Source organism: Salmo salar, chromosome 12 (genome assembly GCF_965601325.2).
Source record: "Salmo salar chromosome 12, fSalSal1, whole genome shotgun sequence".
Lineage (NCBI taxonomy): Eukaryota > Metazoa > Chordata > Actinopteri > Salmoniformes > Salmonidae > Salmo > Salmo salar.
Window position 1 is genome coordinate 26,760,345 of NC_138302.1, and position 20,470 is coordinate 26,780,814.

General features: G+C 42.8%; 1 protein-coding gene and 1 pseudogene across 2 annotated transcripts; one reads left to right on the plus strand and one right to left on the minus strand.

Moving 5' to 3' along the window:
- The first annotated feature begins 5,796 nt into the window (after positions 1-5,796).
- LOC106564617 (zona pellucida sperm-binding protein 3) lies at positions 5,797-9,589 on the plus strand. Its single transcript, XM_014130783.3, has 9 exons — positions 5,797-6,329; positions 6,499-6,611; positions 6,760-6,860; positions 6,952-7,120; positions 8,672-8,783; positions 8,889-8,977; positions 9,061-9,140; positions 9,348-9,452; positions 9,555-9,589. Exons 1-9 carry the CDS (start codon positions 5,961-5,963, stop codon positions 9,572-9,574), a joined length of 1,158 nt encoding a protein of 385 aa, XP_013986258.3. The 5' UTR covers positions 5,797-5,960; the 3' UTR covers positions 9,575-9,589.
- LOC106564621 (inositol 1,4,5-trisphosphate receptor-interacting protein-like) lies at positions 9,499-13,212 on the minus strand (annotated as a pseudogene). The gene is made up of 2 exons (XR_014379668.1): positions 13,064-13,212; positions 9,499-12,632 (listed from the first exon to the last, which is right to left on the minus strand). The product of XR_014379668.1 is annotated as an inositol 1,4,5-trisphosphate receptor-interacting protein-like (transcript).
- Positions 13,213-20,470: the final 7,258 nt, after the last annotated feature.

Below are 20,470 nucleotides of genomic sequence, written 5' to 3' on the forward strand. Positions count from 1 at the left end.
GTTTGCCGGGTCCTCTTCTTCTTCGATGAAGTTTAATAGCGGTTGGCATCCAACATATGTTGCATTACCGCCACCTACTAGACTGGAGTTCAACTCCCTTATAAACTCAGCAAAAAAAGAAACGTCCTCTCACCGTCAACTGTGTTTATTTTCAGCAAACTTAATAAATCTTTGTATGAACATAACAAGATTCAACAACTGAGACATAAACCGAACAAGTTCCACATACATGTGACTAACTTTAATGGAATAATGTGTCCCTGAACAAAGGGGGGTCATAATCAAAAGTAACAGTCAGTATCTGGTGTGGCCACCAGCTTCATCAAGTACTGCAGTGCATCTCCTCGTCATGGACTGCACCAGATTTCCCAGTTCTTGCTGTGAGATGTTACCAAGGCACCTGCAAGTTCCCAGACATTTCTGGGGGGGAATGGCCCTAGCCCTCACCCTCCGATCCAAGAGGTCCCAGACATGCTCAATGGGATTGAGATCCGGGCTCTTCGCTGGCCATGGCAGAACACTGACATTCCTGTCTTGCAGGAAATCACGCACAGAACGAGCAGTATGGCTGGTGGCGTTGTCATGCTGGAGGGTCATGTCAGGATGAGCCTGCAGGAAGGATACCACATGAGGGAAGAGGATGTCTTCCCTGTAAAGCACAGCGTTGAGATTGCCTGCAATGACAACAAGCTCAGTCCGATGATGCTGTGACACACCTCCCCAGACCATGACGGACCCTCCACCTCCAAATTGATCCCGCTCCAGAGTACAGGCCTCGGTGTAACGGTCATTCCTTCGACAATAAACGCGAATCCGACCATCACCCCTGGTGAGACAAAACCGCGACTCGTCAGTGAAGAGCACTTTTTGCCAGTCCTGTCTGGTCCAGCGATGGTGGGTTTGTGCCCATTGGCGACTTTGTTTCCGGTGATGTCTGGTGAGGACCTGCCTTACAACAGGCCTACAAGCCCTCAGTCCAGCCTCTTTCAGCATATTTCGGACAGTCTGAGCACTGATGGAGGGATTGTGCGTTCCTGGTGTAACTCGGGCAGTTGTTGTTGCCATCCTGTACCTGTCCCTCAGGTGTGATGTTCGGATGTACTGATCCTGTACAGGTGTTGTTACACGTGGTCTGCCACTGCGAGGATGATCAGCTGTCCGTCCTGTCTCCCTGTAGCGCTGTCTTAGGCGTCTCACAGTACGGACATTGCAATTTATTGCCCTGGCCACATCTGCAGTCCTCATGCCTCCTTGCAGCATGCCTAAGGCACGTTCACGCAGATGAGCAGGGACCCTGGGCATCTTTCTTTTGGTGTTTTTCGGAGTCAGTAGAAAGGCCTCTTTAGTGTCCTAAGTTTTCATAACTGTGACCTTAACTGCCTACCATCTGTGAGCTTTTAGTGTCTTAACGACCGTTCCACAGGTGCATGTTTATTAATTGTTTATGGTTAATTGAACAAGCATGGGAAACAGTGTTAAAACCCTTTACAATGAAGATCTGTGGAGTTATTTGGATTTTTACGAATTATCTTTGAAAGACAGGGTCCTGAAAAAGGGAAGTTTCTTTTTTTGCTGTGTTTACAATTCATTTTCATTTAACTAGGCAAGTTCAACAAACAAATTCTTATTTACAATGACGGCCAAGGAACAGTGGGTTAACTGCCTTGTTCACGGGCAGAATAACAGATTTTTACCTTGTCAGCTCGGGGATTCAATCAAGCAACCTTTTGGTTATTGGCCCAACGCTCTAACCACTAGGCTACCTGCCGCCTCATCTAACACTACACTCACAAAAAATAACAAATATAACACCACCCTACTCCACTATTTAAATATATTTAGTCCTACCTCAGGCCAACAACCTGAAAGGATGGGACACCACCACTTAACACACCCTGTAACTCTTCGGATGTCAAGTCTTGCACACCCAAATACTTCTTTGTAGCTGCCACAACAAACTCAATTTTCTGCGACTTACGTTCCATCCCTGCAGAACAGTTGATAAACATTGCTATAAATGATAAAGATCCAATCTTACTGAAACATATCACTTGTTGGCCTGTCCCTCTGTTCTGGTACAGATCTACTACTCACACCACTCCTCTCAGGATCCCTCCCCCTTGACCCATCTTCCTCTACTTTCTTCACTGCCTCAGCATATGACAACTTTTGCATTACTCTAACCCTGGAAACCTCAACCTGCCTCGCATGGGACATTTCTGATCCCCAGCCCCATGGGCACCCCTACAATTAACACATACAGTTGAAGTCAGAAGTTTACATACACATTCGCCAAATACATTTAAATTCAGTTTCTCACAATTCCTGACCTTTAATCCTAGTAACAAATTCCCTTTCTTAGGTCTGTTAGAATCACCACTTTATTTTAAGAATGTGAAATGTCAGAATAATAGTAGAGAGAATGATTTATTTCCAATTTTATTTCCTTCATCACATTCCTAGTGGGTCAGAAGTTTACATACACTCAATTAGTATTTGGTAGCATTGACTTTAAATTGTTTAAATTGGGTCAAATGTTTTTGGTAACCTTCCACAAGCTGCCCACAATAAGTTGGGTGAATTCTGGACCATTCCTCCTGACAGAGCTGGTGGAACTGAGTCAGGTTTGTAGGCCTCCTTGCTCGCACACACTTTTTCAGTTCTGCCCACAAATTTTCTATAGGACTGAGGTCAGTGCTTTGTGATGGCCACTCCAATTCCTTGACTATGTTGTCCTTAAGCCATTTTTCCACAACATTGGAAGTATGCTTGGGGTCATTGTCCATTTGGAAGACCCATTTGTGACCAAGCTTTAACTTCCTGACTCATGTCTTGAGATGTTGCTTCAATATATCCACATAATTTTCCTACCTCATAATGCCATCTATTTTGTGAAGTGCACCAGTCCCTCCTGCATCAAAGCACCCCCACAACATGATGCTGCGAACCCTGTGCTTCACGGTTGGGATGGTGTTCTTTGGCTTGCAAGCATCCCCCTTTTTCCTCCAAACATAACGATGGTCATTATGACCAAACAGTTGTAATTTTGTTTCATCAGACCAGAGGACATTTCTCCAAAAAGTACGATCTTTGTCCCCATGTGCAGTTGCAAACCGTAGTTTGGCTTTTTTATGGTGGATTTGGAGCAGTGGCTTCTTCCTTGCTGAGCGACCTTTCAGGTTATAGGACTTGATTTAATGTGTATATAGATACTTTTGTACCTGTTTCCTCCAGCATCTTCACAAGGTCCTTTGCTGTTGTTCTGGGATTGAGTTGCACTTTTCGCATGGTTTTTATATTTGCGTACTATTGTTTGTACAGATGAACGTGGTACCTTTAGGCGTTTGGAAATTGCTCCCAAGGATGAACCAGACTTGTGGAGGTCTACAATTTTTTTCTGAGATCTTGGCTGATTTCCTTTGATTTTCCCATGATGTCAAGCAAAGAGGCACTGAGTTTGAAGGTAGGCCTTGAAATACATCCACAGGTACACCTCCAATTGACTCAAATGATGACAATTAGCCTATCAGAAGCTTCTAAAGCCATGACATCATTTTCTGGAATTTTCCAAGCTGTTTAAAGGCACAGTCAACTTAGTATATGTAAACTCTGAGACACTGGAATTGTGATACAGTGAGTTGTGAAATAATCTGTCTGTAAACAATTGTTGGAAAAATTACTTATGTCATGCACAAAGTAGATGTCCTAACCGACTTGCCAAAACTATAGTTTGTTAAGAAGAAATTTGTGGAGTGGTTGAAAAACAAGTTTTAATGACTCCAACCTAAGTGTATGTAAACTTCTGACTTCAAGTGTACCACTACTTTCCCCAATGCTACACATTCCTTTGTCTCATGCCCTTCTGGTCACTTCTCACACATAGGAACCTACACACTGCTGCCACATGCCCATATGCTTGACACCTGTAACAACGTAATGTATTCGGCACAAAAGCTCATACAGGATAACTTATATATCCTTACATCCAGTTTGCCGGTTCTCTTCTTCTTCTTCTTTTTCTTCTTTTTCTTCTTCTTCTCTGCTATAGTGGCGTTCACAGCAATTTGATTTGCATTAAGCTACCTACTTTGCGGGTGGATAATAAGGATCTCAAAAAGGAAACAAAGTGGGGTGAAAAATCATACAAACTATCAACATTTTTTTAAACTAAACAAAATCACCCTGCTTTTCTATCCTATTCAACTATTGCTGTACATATACTATTATATCCCAGGGATTCTAACAAAAATATACTACATATTCTACTCATATACTGTCCATAATATTTATACATCCCATCATATATTTATTGCTAGTCCTAATATTTATATATATCTTAATTCCATTCTTTAACTCTTTAGATTTGTGTGTATTGTTGTGTATTTGTATTGTAAGACATTACTGCACTGTTGGAGCTAGGAACACAATAATTTCGCTACACCCACAATCGCAGCTGCTAAATATGTGTATGCGAAGACCTAAGATTAAGAATTGTTGACTTGCATAAAGCTGGAAAGGGTTAGCCTTGATGTTCATCAGTACGCTGTAAGACAAATAGTCTATAAATGGAGAAAGTTCAGCACTGTTGCTACTCTCCCTAGGAATGGCCATCCTGCAAAGATGACTGCAAGAGCACAGTGCAGAATGCTCAATGAGGTAAAGAAGAATCGTAGAGTGTCAGCTAAAGACTTAAAGAAATCTCTGGAACATACTAATATCAGTCTAAAACTTTGTGCATACACTGCTGCCATCTGTGGCCAAAATCTAAATTGCACCTGAACTGGAATAATACATTATGGCCTTTCTCTTGCATTTCAAAGATGATGGTACAAAAAATACAAAAGAATGGTTGGTTTTTTCTTTGTATTATCTTTTACCAGACCTATTGTGTTATATTGTCCTACATTCCTTTCACATTTCCACAAACTTCAAAGTGTTTCCTTTGCCTGAGCTACAGGCAGTTAGATTTGGGTATGTCATTTTAGGTGAAAATTGAAAAAAAGGGGTGGATCCTTTTAAGATACTGTTTGAAGAGGTAGGGATTCAGATGTTTTCGGAAGATGTGTCGGGACTCAGCTGTCCTAGCTTCAGTTGGTTCCCACTTAATACCAACATTTCTCCAAGAGTCCACCATCATTTTAAAGCCCTAGTTATTTTGTTGCTTTGTTATTTTGTTGCTTTGACAAATTAATTTCTGAAGATTATTATTAATTTAATGTGATTAACATGCGTCTGTCCCTCATTTTAAGGTCAACTCTGAACTGAGCACTTGTTTTAACGTAGTGAAACTAATTATTTTTAAATATTTATTTCAGAAGAAACAATTAACATATAATAGTCAAACTATAGTATAAAAGCAGGTGGGCTGGTTCTACTCCTTTGGCCCATTTTGTGGTGGAAAAGTCAATGGGTCAAACATAATGTCAACCCTGTCACCCATAGATAGACAGGCTAGAAAGGTTTCAACAATAAAACCTTTTATTGTGAATCTTACTTTCAATTGCCCCTCCCTGTTGAACATAATAGACTTCCATTCCCTGTCACAAGGCGATTTATGGCTGCTTTAAAATGAAATTCTGATCATATAACTTTTGAAAAACTGGGCCCTGGTGACTGCTGATTGGTTGATTCTGCTACTGATTAAAGTCAGCACCAGGTGTTGCAATTACTTGCGTGCTGTAGCTAGTATATAAAACACACAAGCAAATGGTGGTTCTCTCATACACCTTGTTACTGTTCTGGATCAGTTGAGAGTGAGATTTGGTGGTGGATGGCAAAAGGTGGGTGGGCTGAAATTGGTGCTTTTGTTCCTGAGTTACTCCTCTGCTTATGGTTTGTCAGGTGAGGGCTTCCCTTTAGCTGTTGATGACGGGAATGACACTGAAGTCCAGTGGGATGAGACAGAGCGGTTGAGGTTTGATGATGAATCTGAACCCAAGGTCAGATCTCGTTCCCAAATCATGGCCACTCCCATGTTGGAGCATTCTCGTAAGCCAGACTATCTGAAGCTACCAGAATACATCCCTATTCGTGCTTCTGAGGACCAAGCATATGTCTTCAAGCCTGAAGGGAAGTTCAGGCCGCTGCCCCTCTCAGTCAAGCACATCCTGCTGCCCACCGCATCTCCACCCACCACTCCTCCAGTTCACTCTAAGAAGGTTGAGGTCCTGTGCCACCTCGACAGGATTTATGTGAGAATCAGAAAGGACGCCTTCACCAACCCCAACGCCTGCAAGTACCTCAAACTCCACAACTGTATAGTCAACAAATCCACAGCGGAACACTTCTACATGCTCTACAACATCAAAAGCTGTGGCTTCCATAGAAAGGTTGGCTACCCATGCCATCAGAAATACAATCCCCTGTCACTCAGACATCGAATGTATGCCATGAGTGATCCAGTCAAATTGCAATGGTCTGAAGGGATTGTATTTCCATGGCTGTAATGATTATGTTCAGATGTATTGGTGGTTTTTAGAGTGGTTTCTCCTATTCCAGTGTACCGCTGACTATATTTCCTACTCCAACGTGCTGAAGTACGAGCCAGAGGCCATAGGCGGTATTGTGAGGGAGTTGTCATTCTCTGTTCACATCGAATGCCGCTACAATCGGTGAACTACCACTTCATCATGATTTCACATTTGGTGGCTACGTTCCAATGTCCACACTAGCATATCATATACATGGCTCCATACCAGATAGTATGCTACGCTGGATATTATTTGGGTGTCTGACTGCACTAATGGCCATTTTCTGCAGGATCCACCACTCTTACAAGTTTGGCTTTCATCCTCGTTTGACGGGGAAAGTCTTCAAGGCCCTTAAATCCAAGGTTGGAGTCACCCTCACATCTTATGATGGTGAGTTGACTTGACAGATGTGTCACCTAAATCAGAATGCACTTGCAGTGTTGTTCTGTTAAAGAATCTTAACCTTACTCTTTCTCTCCAGAATCATGGAACAAGCTCACTGGAAATAAAACCTATATCCTTGGAGAACCAATGTACTTTGAGGCCAAAGTTCCCACTATTTCTTTGCATCGGCGAGTGTATATTAACAACTGTTACGTGACTGCTAGCCCCAACTCCACTCTCAAATACACTGTGGTCGACAACTATGGGTAAAACTTATTGGTTATAGAACTACAATTTATCTTGGCCTGGTTTTGTCTTATTCCTGGTAGTTAATTTCTTGCTTGTTAATTGGCTAGATTCCACAACTGGGCAGTTTACACAGGCAGCCTAACTCTATTTTGTCCACTAATTGGTTGAAAGACCAATCACATCAAGTCTTTTTCAGAACTTATCTGATTGGTCAAATCGAAGTTTGCCGTGGGAGTACAGAGCTTAGCATGTCTCCCGAAGGCTAAAGAAATGTAGGTTTGGGAAAATGTATTTTCAGGAGTTGGGTAATTGGTTGAGGGGAAAGAGGTTGTAAAGACAGATGGTGGCAGAGGCTGGGTTTGAATTTGACTCTAGCAATAACAGGGAAAGGGATATGTCGAGGAAGACTGTCAAGTTGAAAGTGGGACAGACGCTAGTTCGCGTTATGGAGGTGAAATTGAAGGGGTAAAGGTTTCTGAGGAGCATGAGCCTTGCGTTGATGGACATGGTTATGATAAAGATGACTCTTGGTCCAGTGGGACTGAGATTTTCGAAGAGGATGGAACCAGGTCTTTTGGTTGATCCATGGGTGGAAAAGAGGGTGTGCTTTTGAGTTGGTGAAGTGGACTTGTTTGTTTCTTTAGATCAGAGGGAGCAGGTGCTCTGTGTGACGCAACTAGTATGGTCTTGCTTTGCGCTTGGGATAGTCTTGCTTTGCGCACCATTGAAGGGAGTGATTTCTGGGGTAGTGTTAAGTGTAGAGGTGGCGCAATGGAAGTTGACGATTCCTGTGGGAAGTTTGGAGCGACGCAGAAACGGTGAGTCTGTCAGTCCTGAGTTGAGTCAGTCTTTACCTGACAAGATCATGTTAGGATGTATCAGTTATCCTGTTGGAGCTTTTGTGGCGAATCCACTGCTCTTTCAGCTGCAACATTTATGGTCATGTTGCAGTGTGTAGGAGGAAGATTCCAAGATGTGGACGTGTGCAGAAGGGCATGGGACACAGGGGTTGTGTAGTTTCTTTGGATAAAGTGGTCAACTGTAGGGTGCACATGTTGCTGGGGATCAGAAGTGTTCGGTGGCTAGTCAGAGTAGTGCAGGTGTCGCATGCTGAGGGAGTGAAGTAGAGAATAGGTGAGGGGTGAGCAATTCTGAGGATTCCTGTGAATGGGATGTCTGACAACACAGAGGGATAGGCCAATGAGTGACATATATGCTTCAGTAAGGTGGCGGAGACACGCACAGCGTGTGTAGCATGGTAGTGTCCTGTCCTCTCAGCCTGTTGGCCTGGGGCAGGATCAGATGAGGTTAAAGTAGTGTGTAGGGTAATATTCAGTCTACTTTTGGTTCCCATTTTGTATCAGTGTAATGGACCTGTAATGCAATATATTGGATGCCAACTGCTGTTAAACATCAACCAAGAGATCAGAACTTTCTGCCTGTGTAAACAGCCCTAGTGTCTTTTGTAACTCAGTCCCTGGTTTACAAGGTGGGAATAAGAACCAATGGGTGGACCTTGTCCCAAATTGGAGGGATTAGTGTTAAGTACACGATCTTCTCTTCACTAGATGCATGGTGGATGGCAAGAATACTGTCCAGTCAAAGTTCCTGTCACACACCACCAACAATGCTTTGAGGTTCACTGTCGGCGCTTTCGTCTTCCAGGGCCTGGACAATCAGGTCTGACTCATGTGTGCATCTCCTAACAACTAATGGTTTGCTTCTTTAATAGTTTAGGCCTACAGTAATGCACCTTAAAGAGAACGTACATTTATTTCCTTCCAGAAACTCCACTTGCACTGTGAAATAACTACGGAGAATGTCACTCCAACTCCAAGTTCCAAGTCCTGCAACTATGACACAAAGACTAAAAAGTAGGTTCACCTGAGTGATTGACTTGAGTTCTGAGGGACTCCTTGCTATGAGGGTTAACTAATACTTGTTGTGATTGTCCTAGGTGGGTGGAACTGTGTGGTGATGCTGCGGTTTGCTCATGCTGTGTCGGTTCTTGTCCTTCTCCTTCTCTACAACCCTCCGGTGAGCATATAGGCCTGGTTCATGACCAGTCAAGTGTTGTCTCATTGTCATCAACCCTTTCATCTGAGTGCATTAGAAGGGAATGGGAAGCCATTTTGAGGACTTAACGCGGGCATGCATTCATACCACCATTTCATATTTTACATTATGGTTTGTTTGACTAATCTCTGTGGAAAACGCAATACTGATCTGATAACGCTCTCATAGCTCACGCACAAACTGTGACCAGTCATTTTATGACGATGGCCCATGACGAACATGCTAAAAATAAAACATGGCTCATGGAAACCTTCAAGGATGGGGCTACTAAAGGTACTCAGTCCCTCTGCTTAATTCTTAAGAATGTTTAATTCTTATGTTAATGTATGAGCACAACATTCTGCAAATAATAGCTTTTTTCCCTTGTGGTTTTAGGTGCTGTTGGGAGGGTTTGATGAGCAGTGGACAACTCTTTTGCTAAAATAAACTTTTTAAAAACTGAACTTTAAACAATCATGTGTATTGAGTTCATTCAAAATGGCTGCAGAGGTGCAGGCAGAACTGGGTTAAAATATTATTAAAGTTGATTACTTTCAGACATACATATTTGGTGACGTTTTATTTGAAGAAGTTGAATATTGGAATGTGTTTGGAAATGCACTTGGAAATTATTGGTATGTATTTTAAAATCACAAAATGTATAAATCCAACATGTAAATTTCATGAGCTGAAATGAAATAACCCAAATGTTCCATACGTACAAAGCTTATTAGTTCAATTGTTCACATTTGTTGAAATCCATGTTTGAGCATTTCTCCTTTGCCAAGATACTCCATCACCCTGGCAGGTGTGGAAAATCAAGAAGCTGATGAAATGGCATGATCATTACACAGGTGGACCTTGTGATGGGAACAAAAGGCCACCCTTAAAGACACCAGATGTCTAAATTGAGGGAGTGTGCAACTGGCATGGTGACTGCAGAAATGTCCAGAGCTTTTGCCAGAATATTGTTAATTTCACTACCATAAACTGCCGCACATTTTAGAGGACTGGGCATTGTCTGACCGGCCTCACAACTGCAGACCATGAGTAACTATACCAGCCCGGTGGGGGGGGGGGGGGGTGTTGAACTTCTCTGCATTTGAGAATGTCGTAGATTTGGCATCTCTTTACAGTTAATTGTCCAGTATCAGCCTTTAATTGTTCAACTCTCTATACAAGTTGAAGTTTTGTACAGACCATTGCATTCCTTTGGCAAATACTCCTGTATCAGCATGGAAGAGTTCCTGAGCATCTCTTGCAAGTGCTTTACAGTCTTGGTGTAGCTGCCATTTTGTACCCCAAGAGGGCGGAAGAGGTGTACAGGCTCTGCATCCCTAAATACAGCAGGGAGTCCAATCTCACTTGGAACCAGAGGCTTTCCAATAAAGCTGTGAAGCAACTTCCTGCCCTGAAGGCTATTTTCTAGGAAGCTCAATGCATCACGTAACCTGCTAGCCAAGTGTTCAGGGTACCAGTCAGAAGGCTCTTTACTCAAAAGCAAGTGAATTAACACTGTTTTGAAGTGATGATCTGTAAGGATACTTCTGCCTGTGAGGCCCGTTTGCTTTTTGTGAAGGAACGCTACAATTCCAAGGCAGTGAATGTGGCAGGAGTTTTCAGGCAAGTGATTGGTCAGATACTTCAGGTAGTGGTCCTCGTAAGTGGTCAATGAGAGGCTCCAGTATGTGTCCAATGAGGTGTTCTTAGTTGGGGTGGAAGGAGAAATGGTGAAATAAGCTTCAGTGTCTTTGAGTTTCACCACGGGAGCCATATCGAAGGTTATCACCTTCCCTGATCTGAATCGAACCATCAGAGCTCCTGGGGCGTCCATATTGCGAAATGTCAGCTCAAATTCGTATTTGTGCGATATCTGTCCCCAAGCTTTTCTAATCGTGGTCTGGAACCATTTGGTAACCTGGGTTTTGGCCAGGTAAGGGGTGTGTTTTGAGCAAAGAGCGCTATCCAATACATCAGTGACTTTCACAACTTTGACTTTCTCATTTTCACAACACAGCAGGCATAGCATATCATCTCCTATGGCAGCTGTGTGACATGGGCAGCCATTTTGGTTCACACCACCATCCACCATTTTGACTCTACCACAGCCCACCATTTCAGGTGGCATTTCAATAGCCTGGTTATACCAGAGTTGAAACTGTATGGCTCTAACGGGGCAATGGGGACTATGTCACACACAAGGGAACTGATCCTGCCCTCCACCACAAAGTCTTCAATCACCATGCCAACCTCCACATCACTCATGCTCCTCATGGCTTCTAATAGGTCATTAGCAAAACCCTCCACAAACTCAGTCACCCTCCAGCTCTCATTGGGTGAGACTTTGACACATTTGTCGTAAAAACGGTTGAGTGTATCACAGTCTGGTAGCGGAACTTCAGCCGAGAGGTTTTTCACGACAGAGATGTCTTCCATATCCTCCTGAATTATCTCTCCTGGATGGGGCTTCTTCTGTGAACGTCTTCTGAAGGTATTTAATGGAGAAATGAACAAAAGAGATGAGGGAGTATGCGTTCCATAGGTACCAGGTGTAGTCGCTCTCTGAGTCTATGATATTAGTGACATGCTCCTGCTGCTGGTCATCCTTTGATGATTCGCTGAGAATCGGTGACTCCTCCTGGTTTGTGTTATATTGTTCTGTGAGATGTTGCTGGTCGTCTGACTTTCTGAGGTTAGGTGGAACTTTTACTTCCTGATGTGTGTTAGACGGCTGGTCTGTGAGATGCTCTTGCTGGTTCCCCTCTGATGATGTACTGAAGATGGGTGGCACCTCCTGTTCTGCTTCCTGGTCTGTTTTCGATTGCTGTTGGTCAACCTGAGACTCTTCCTGATGCTCTGGTGATGTCTGTTGGTCACTATGGCAACTACCAGTCTGGACCTCTTGTGGCCACTGTTGATTGACATTCGCCATGTCCTTGTCCAAGTGGTACAGCTTCTTGTCATTGTGAGATGCCTCTGTGTCCAAAGCAGGCTGCTCTTGGTCGTTTCCTTGTGAAAGGGTTAATGATAGGCTGAGGTCAATGGTAGACTGTTCCTTGTCCTCTGGTGAGAGGTTTTGCTCTGTCTTAGGTACATCTTGGTGTACTTGTGAAAGCTCATGGTCAATGTGAGATCCCTCCTCTTTCTCTTCATCTTTCTCCTCTTTGTTCTCTTGAGAATGTTTCTGTTCGATAAGAGTCTCTTCCAAGCCCTTTTGATAATGGTTATGGTCGATTTGATAGACCTGTTGTAAGGGTTTTTGGTCGATGGGCCCTTCCTCTTGGGTTACCAGTGGTGACACTTCCTGTTCCAGCTTTGCCCTCTCCCTCAGCAGCCAATCTTCACGCTCCTGCATACCCATTATGTGATCATCCTGCTCCTGTCCTGTTCTGTCCTCTCTGGGGATGGGATACAGTAGACTAACTGCCAGCACAAACACCCGGAGAATGGTATCTTGCATCCTTAACGTTGTCTCTGTGGAGTAGAATAAGACATATGAAAAAATGTCTGTTTCTATTCTATGGTATCCATGTTGAGATATATATATATATATATATATATATTTTCCCATCCTTCTCATTCAAAACGCACGTGAAGTCCAATGTGAGATTTAACGTACAGTATGATAAATTACACCAAACTTTCAATGGGTGCATCAGTGGGCACAATGAAATCAAAGGTGCAGGTAGTTTCTGTAAAATTCTGATTTAGCAGAAATCCATAACGATGTATCATATCAGTTGAAAAACGACAATGGTAAGCATGAAGAACAGTGAGTGGATGAGAGACCGAGATGGGGACTTCCTTGTTGGCTCGAAAGCATCTAACTTTCAATAAATTCATTCAGTATGCACACAACAGCATTATTTCTCAATCAAAATAAAAGTTGCAATAATAACACTTACCTGACTGGAATAAGTAGTCTAGTTGTACATTTAGTTGTACTCGGCAATGGTCGTTATGGATGTACCGTTGAGGAGGAAACGAAAAAGAGATCCTTGCACAGCAACACTGCTATCTCTTCCGATTTTAGATGCAGTTGTAGGTTGACTTATTTCCTGAGTGAGTACCCTGCCCATGTGCTGTGGCTGTGCGACACTTTCCTCTGCAATACACAGAGCAAACCGGACAGCGCACTTCCTCTACTGTTCAGATAAGAATCAGGGTCATCAGACACAACACAGCAGGGCCAAATATAGAGGTACTGTACATACAGTCGCTTGTGAAAGGATTCACATTTTCAAAGTGAATTACAGAACATTTTCCAAATAATTATAAAAAAAATTTAAATACCCCAAGCACTGTTGGCAGCTATTACAGCTGTGAATTGTTTTGAATAAGATTCTACTAACTTTAAACAACTCCTAGGGCAGCGTTTCCCAAACTAGGGGTGCACGTTTTGGGTTTTGCCCTAGCGCTACACAGCTGCTTCAAATAATCAAAGCTTGAAGATAAGTTGATTATTTGAATAAGCTGTATAATGCTAAGACAAAATCCTTGGGGTCCCCAGGACCGACTTTGGGAAAAGCTGTCTTAGGGCAACATTTATCCATTGTTTTTTTCATAATTGCTCAAGCTCAGTAAATTCAGTTGTAATTCATTGATGGACAGTAATATTCATACCTTGTCTCTGAAATGAAAGTCAGGACTGAGGCTGGAACACTCAACACCTCTTGGAAAAGCTATTCTGGTGTGTCTTTTGCATAGAACATTGTGTAATTGCCCCTCTGAAAAATACAACTCTATCCCAGGGTTTTAAGAAGACTGAGGGGTGTATTCATCTAACTTTTTACCTGGGTTTTGCTCCTTTCATATTTCTTTTGATCCTGACAAACTCCCCAGCCCCTGCTGGTGGCAAGCATACACATAACATGATGCTGCCACCACAAACATTTTAAATACAATGGCACACAGAGGCAGATCTGACTCGTTATCTCAATGTCAATGACGACAGCATGCTTTTATATGCTAGTGGCAACATTATTTTTATATACATATATTATCCGTTAACGGTAAAGTATTTGAATATGCACAAAAGGGAGAAAACAAACTAAATAAATACATTTTCTTTTAAATGGAGTATTCCCTCCCAAAATTTGGAAAATGTTCTTTTACTTTGGAAATGTGGAGTAGATTGTGTACATTGTTAGGAAAAAAATCCTATGTAGTATAATTTTTAAAACGTTTTTTTGGCAGAAAAATCTGGAGACTTTGACTTGGCATTCACTGTCAGGTAGTATGGTTCAATTTGACAAAGGTGTGACAATGAGCCTCCATTGCTTATTATGCATGCTTCTACCTTGCTAATTGAATGATTGATCCTGTAATTGGCGCTGGAGAGGATGGCTGCCGTTTCATGGGCTCTTAACCAACCATGCTATTTTGTATGTTTTGTCTCGCATTTTTCGTAACTTATTTTGTACATAATTTTGCTGCTACCGTCTCTTATGACCGAAAAGAGCTTCTGGAAATCAGAACAGCGATTGCTCACCTTGAACTGGGTGAAGAATTTCTCTTTAATGAGTCGGATGAGAGGGATTTACTCCAGACACAGAAACAGGCCCTCCTCCCCGTCATTCGCACGAGGAAGAGACTGCAAAGATATTGCGGAAAGAGATAGGTGCCTTGTGAGGATCCGCTGACGAGTGGCTAATCTGCCCTTGCCATCTGTAGTACTGGAAAATAAATTGGACGAGCTAAAAGCAGGTATATCCTACCAACGGAATATTAATAACTGTGATATCTTATGTTTCACCGAGTCGTGGCTGAACGACGACATGAATAGAAGAGTATCTCATGATAAGCTGTAGACCACACTATCTACCTAGAGAGTTTTCATCTGTATTTTTGATAGCTGTCTATATACCACTACAGACCGATGCTGGCACTATGACCGCACTCAATGAGCTGTATACTACCATAAGCAAACAGGAAAACGTTCATCCAGAGGTGGCGCTCCTAGGGGCCGTGGACTTTAATGCAGGGAAACAAATCCGTTTTACCTCAATTCTATCAACATGATAAACGTGCAACCAGAGGGAAAAGAACTCTAGACCACCTTTACTTCACACACAGAGACACGTACAAAGCTCTCCCTCGCCCCCCATTTGGCAAATCTGACCATAATTCTAAATTAAAGCAGGAAGCACAAGTGACTTGGTCAATAAAAAAGTGGTCACATGAAGCAGATGCTAAGCTACAGGACTGTTTTGTTAGCACAGACTGGAATATGTTCTGGGATTCTTCCGATGGCATTGAGGAGTACACCACATCAGTCACTGGCTTCATCAATAAGTGCATCGATGACTTCGTCCCCACAGTGACTGTACGTACATACCCAAACCAGAACCGATGGATTACAGGCAACAGTCACACTGAACTAAAGGGTAGAGCAGCGCCTTTCAAGGAGCGGGACTCTAACCTGGAAGTTTAGAAGACATCCCGCTATGTCCTCCGACGAACCATCAAACAGGCAAAGCATCAATACAGGACTAAGATCGAATCATTCTACACCGGCTCTGACGCTCATCGAATGTGGCAGGGTTTGCAAACTATCACAGACTACAAAGGGAAGCACAGCCGAGAGCTGCCCAGTGACATGAGCCTACCAGACGAGCTAAATTACTTCTATGCTCACTTCAATGCAAGTAACACTGAAACAGGCATGAGAGCACCAGCTATTCCGAACAACTGTGTGATCACACTCTCCGCAGCCGATGTGAGTAAGACCTTTAAACAGGGCAACATTCACAAAGCTGCAGGGCCAAACGGATTACCAGGACGTATACTACGAGCATGCGCTGACCAACTGGCAAGTGTCTTCACTGACATTTTCAACCTCTCCCTGTCTGAGTCTGTAATACCAACATGTTTCAAGCAGACCACCATTGTCCCTGTGCCCAAGAACACTAAGGTAACCTGTCTAAATGACTACCGACCCATAGCACTCACATCTGTAGCCATGAAGTACTTTGAAAGACTGGACATGGCTCACATCAACACCATTATCCCAGAAACCTTAGACCCACTCCAATTTGCATACCGCCCCGACAGATCCACAGATGATGCAATCTCTATTGCACGCCACACTGCCCTTTCACACATGGACCCAAGGAACACCTATGTGAGAATGCTATTCATTGACTACAGCTCAGTGTTCAAAACCATAGTACTCTCAAAGCTCATCACTAACCTAAGGACACTGGGACTAAACACCTCCCTTTGCAACTGGATCGTGGACTTCCTGACGGGCCCCCCCAGATGGTAAGAGTAGGTAACAATACATCCGCCACGCTGATCCTTAACACTGGGGACCCTCAGGGGTGCGCGCTCAGTCCCCTCCTGTACCCTCTGTTCACTCATGACTGCACGGCCAGGCACGACTCCAACACCATCATTAACTTTGCGGATGACACAACAGTGGTAGGTCTGATCACCAGCAACGACGAGACAGCATATAGGGAGGAGGTCAGAAACCTGGTCGTGTGGTGCCAGGACAACACCCTCTCCCTCAACGTGATCAAGACCAAGGAGATGATTGTGGACTACAGGAAAAGGAGGACCGAGCACGCCCCAATTCTCATCGACGGGGCTGTAGTGAGGCAGGTTGAGAGCTTCAAGTTCCTTGGTGTCCACATCACCAACAAACTAACATGGTCCAAGCACACCAAGACAGTTGTGAAGAGGGCACGACAAACTACTCCCTCTCAGGAGATGGGTCCTCAGATCCTCAAAAGGTTCTACAGATGCATCATCGAGAGCATCCTGACTGGTGGCATCACTGCTTGGTATGGCAACTGCTCGGTCTCCGATCGCAAGGCACTACAGCAGGTACATCACTGGGGTCAAGCTTCCTGCCATCCAGGACCTCTATACCAGGCGGTGTCAGAGGAAGGCCCTAAAAATTGTCAGACTCCAGCCACCCTAGTCATAGACTGTTCTCTCTGCTACCGCACGGCAAGCGGTACCGGAGCGCCAAATCTAGGTCCAAGAGGCTTCTAAACAGCTTCTACCCCCAAGCCAAAAGATTACTAAACATCTAATCAAATGTCTACCCAGACTACTTGCATTGCCCCCCCCCCCCTTTTACGCTGCTGCTACTTTCTGTTATTATCTATGCATGTCACTTTAACCCACGTGTATATTATTTAGGTATTTTTCTTAACTTCATTGTTGGCTAAGGGCGTGTAAGTATGCATTTCACTGTATGGTCTACACCTATTGTAATTGGCGCATGTGACAAAGACAATTTGATTTAATTTCAGTGGTTGACTGTTTCTTTAAATAGGGTCTCTTTTTTTAAGGTATGGCTGCATGGGGGAAAGGTGCAGTTAAGTCGAAATTGCCGTGTGGCCTGTTGTTAGTGTTTGACTGACTAAGTTTTTAGAGAATACATTTGATGTATCTTGATTTGAAATTGAATGAAAGTTTAGGTAGTGATTCCCTTGACCCTGCACCAAAACCTGTTTTTGTTTGTATATTTCACTGTGTTATCCTGTGTACTCTCTGACCAGGCTTAAAAGATAGTCTGATGTTTTGACTAATGGTGAAGGAGAAAATAATACAACTTGTTGACTTTATTTATCCACTCAACCCAAACTTTAAGAACCTGCATGTGTGTTAGGCATAGCTCCCCATGCGTTTGTTTAAACCTGGTGTGGTGTAGGTTCAGCTAAACTTATTTCTCTACTGCCTCACAGACCTTTATATGTACTTTTGACCTTGAGCTTCATGTACATGAGGAAGCAGAGCCAACTATAGACGTATCTCAAGTAGGATACGTGCAGGAGCTCGAACAGGAGCTCAAGCAGTAGTAAATGTGAGATGCCGGTACTCAGCTCCAGTGAGCTCCTGCCCAAGTCAGGCACTGCAGATGATACAGGTATGATGATGGGAATTCGCATGACGATACTGGCGTTCAGTAGATTTGTTCTTCGCATGTGTTATCACCAGTATATGTCTAGGCGCTCTTGCTTGGGCACAGATCGATGTCCGTGCGATGAGCATGCGAGCAAACCTTCTAGCTGTGGGAAAACCAGATAACTGGCTAACGTCAACATGACACGCCCACTAACCAATGAGCGGCTATCATGCATACAGAATGTGCACAGTAGAACACGTGGCTGTACCACCTGCACTACACTATTCTAAAACCGAATGTTCTTCCTGCCTTATCGTCACAGTAGCTATTCTGAGTGAGACGTAATGGTAGTAGCATGTTATTGTTACCATGTTTATCTCTTTAGTTAGTCAATGGATGACTCAAATCGATTTGGACTTTAGATTTTATTCATTCAAAAGCTCACATTCTTGCTTAATTTCTGAAAATGCTCCAATATGTTCCTTTCTTCCATGTTTTTGATTTTATTTTCTCTGAAATTGTTGATCAACCATCATTTAAAAAGCCGGGGAGAAGACCGTTTTCTTCCAAAGTTCTCAAGTCTGCCACATCCTTCTGTGGCTATCAGAGTAAATCCAGAGTAAACTGAACTTCGTTTGAGTAAATTCTTTGCCGTCTGTAGAAAGATTCTACCACTGATATACATCTAAAGCTACTGGCTTGAGTAGAAGTAAAGATACTTTAATAGAAAATGATTCAAGCAAAAGGGAGTCACCCAGTAAAATACTAATACTGTTTTTGATCATACCCTCACATTAACAATGCTGTTCAAACAAAAGCTAACAATGTATGGAAAATGACGTGTGTCCCACAATAGGGGACTAAACACAAGCTTTTATATGGTCCTGTGGGGTATGAACTGGTATTAGCTAGCTTTAACTGGTTTGTCCGGCTGTGCCTCATTCTCCTAGGTGCAGTTGGATGCCACATAAAGCCCAATACTATTGTATAGGTAAGACTCAACACAGGAAGGCAGGCCAGAGGATGCCTAAACCTTATGTAATATGGTAAAAGTCACGTGTGACTAAGGGTATATAAGATGACAGCAGTATACTGTATGTGTACTGGTATAATTAATTATAAAGAATTGGATTTGGTCTCTAAATAATATTGTTAAATACAGAGGTGCCAGTCACATCACTGTGATTCAAGTGGAAACAGTGATTCATTAATCTGTGAACAAATATTTCATAGAGAATAACCCAGATCATTTGAATGGGCTGAAACTATTTTTGCATCTCAGCTGTGGTAATTTCAGCTGTGTCACTCTGGTTAGAGACAGAAAACCACCTCATCCTGCCCAGACTACTGCAAATAGACGTATCAAACCTCTTCTTGATATGAATATAGGCATATAAAGGTAGACCCAAAAAAACGCATTTCACAGACCGACATATAGTAGAATAAAAATACAATAAATATTAGTTGCTCTAGTTTGAGGTGGTTGTCACCTCTTCTTGAAAGTCCTGAGTCATTACTGTCTTATGGCAGACTAAAGTCTGCAAAGCAGTAGCCGTAGCCCAAGTGTTTTCTAGGGCCTGTAACATGTTTGCTCTTGGGACAATGGAGAGGGGGAGATGGGAAACCTGTTACATCAGTACAACAGAAAGGAGTGCAGGTGCCTTCACAGGGAGGGGCCTAGCTGATGACAGATGACGTGACCTTGCCTTTGCTTTCTACCATTCTACATCCCATAGACTGTTCTTGAAGGGTTGAGTGAGCATCAGAATCAACAATATTCCAAAAGTACCTGGAGAACTATTTGCCATACATTTTCAGCCTTATCATCATTTGAGCTCATTGAACTTGATTTAATCAAAGACTGCATGCTAGAAAGAGGAGCGATAGTATACCAAGAGGTTTGGCAAAGCTGGAGTGTATCAAGAGAAGTTGAAGAAATATTTGTGAACGTCCATTTGTTGCCTTATCATCATTTGAGATTATTTCATCACCTGCATTCTTGGAAGAGGAGAAAAGGCTATTGTGATGTAAGTAGGACTTTTTTTCAGTTACTGAGATTATTGATTTCTCACTGTCTATTTTGTTGAGTCTTCTTCAGACACGTAAGTAATTTATGGCTTGCTGGAAAGAAACTAAACATTGATTTACCAGTTGTTCAATAAAAATAAGTCATTCTTGACTGATTTGTGAGCTCTTCAGACACTCAAACCATTGATGTTTCATTATAAAGCAGTGGGAGATTGATTCAGTTGTTTAGTCAGTACTGCTTGTAAACATCTTCATTTACTTCTTTGTCTACATTTTATGAGTTGCAAATTTATACAGACACAGGGCTACAAGATTTCTCCCACATCATATGACCGAGTGCCTTTCACATTTTGGGCCCCGTCACACTTTTTTGTTGTTGACTTCTAACATCTGCCTCCATGTTTTCCCACAGATTTGAACACTT